Consider the following 1,242-nt stretch of genomic DNA (forward strand, 5'->3'; position numbering starts at 1 on the left):
AGGGTTGTGTTTATGAGAAAAATGGAGGTTAACAAAAGCTTCTTTTTTTTTTATTTGTCATTTATTTTATTTTATTCTTTTACTCCCGATAAGATCAAGCCACCTAAAGCTCGAAGATCTAGCCATCCAGAGTTTGTGTCACAACACTTTGCCTCATTCTCACGGAACGAAAAAACAAAACATACAAAAAAACTATTAACGATATAGATATCTGCATCAAATTACCAGGACTGATCACCGGTCAGACGGAAAACCAACAGGACAGCCCCCAGTACGGTGTAAACCCCCTCCCTCCCCACACCATTAACAAAAAGAGTTAATCCTGACCCAGTTTAAGTCGAGACTAAGTGTTCAGGGAAGCGCAACTCTCATCGCCATAGGATAGCCTATGAGAATAAATAAATGACGAGTGATGCTTTCCACATCGAAACTGTTTTGCTTGGTTTACTTTGTTTTGTTTCTTTTATAAGCTCACATGTTTTTAAGTTGGGGGTGGACATTCCTGCCCTTGATAGATTTTTACCTGTCCGGCAGATGGCGGAAGTCAAAACCGAAAGACAAGGTACCACTTCCGGTTTTAAAAAAGTACACTAAATCTTGAAAACCGACATAGCTGAAGATGAATTATTTGATTTTGGGTGGGGTGTTGATCTGTGTTGCTACTTTAGGTAAGTCTGAGCCATCATAAATGGTAGACAAAGTCTACGACGAAACGTTTGAGCTGTTACTATGTCTTGGTTGAAAACAAGTGGACGACATGACGCTAAGTGCAAACCAGGAAATGACCCAATGAGGGCCAATGCTTGAGACCGAGTCTGTCGTGTTTTGAACGGCCTTATTCTTAGTTCTGGATCTCCTTCTTAGTTCTGGATCTCCTTCTTAGAGTTCTGGATCTCCTTCTTAGTTCTGGATCTCCTTCTTAGTTCTGGATCTAGATCTAAATCTAATGTTTCCTATTAAATGAAGCCCTTTAGATTTGAATAACAAACTATTACCAAAGGCTGGGTAACTCCAGTCCCCAGGTAGATCTAGGCCTAGATCTAGGACTGAATAGTGAAAAGAGTCCTGGATGTACGAGGCCAGAAAACGTGTAGAACTATCAGACTATTTCAACTCTCCCTACAACCTCAAACCCAAGCTGGTCCTGTAGAAAGTGCATCTTGATATGTTTTATATTTAATTTCCTGACTCCTCTCTCTCTCTCTCTCTCTCTCTCTCTCTCTCTCTCTCTCTCTCTCTCTG

At 40.7% G+C, this 1,242-nt stretch overlaps 1 protein-coding gene across 2 annotated transcripts in view; it reads left to right on the top strand.

Annotated features, from left to right (window-relative positions):
• LOC101859738 overlaps positions 1-1,242 on the top strand; it is an 18,390-nt gene that overhangs the window by 10,289 nt on the left and 6,859 nt on the right. The window contains exon 1 of one of the 2 annotated variants that reach the window (XM_005108953.2): positions 543-668. The exons of the other annotated variant lie outside the window; for it this stretch is intronic. Coding sequence (XP_005109010.1) covers positions 620-668 — 49 coding nt within the window. The 5' untranslated portion in view covers positions 543-619. Of the gene's footprint in view, positions 1-542; positions 669-1,242 lie in introns of those variants that run through there. 2 annotated transcript variants of the gene reach the window in all.

Source organism: Aplysia californica, unplaced genomic scaffold (assembly GCF_000002075.1).
Source record: "Aplysia californica isolate F4 #8 unplaced genomic scaffold, AplCal3.0 scaffold00738, whole genome shotgun sequence".
Lineage (NCBI taxonomy): Eukaryota > Metazoa > Mollusca > Gastropoda > Aplysiida > Aplysiidae > Aplysia > Aplysia californica.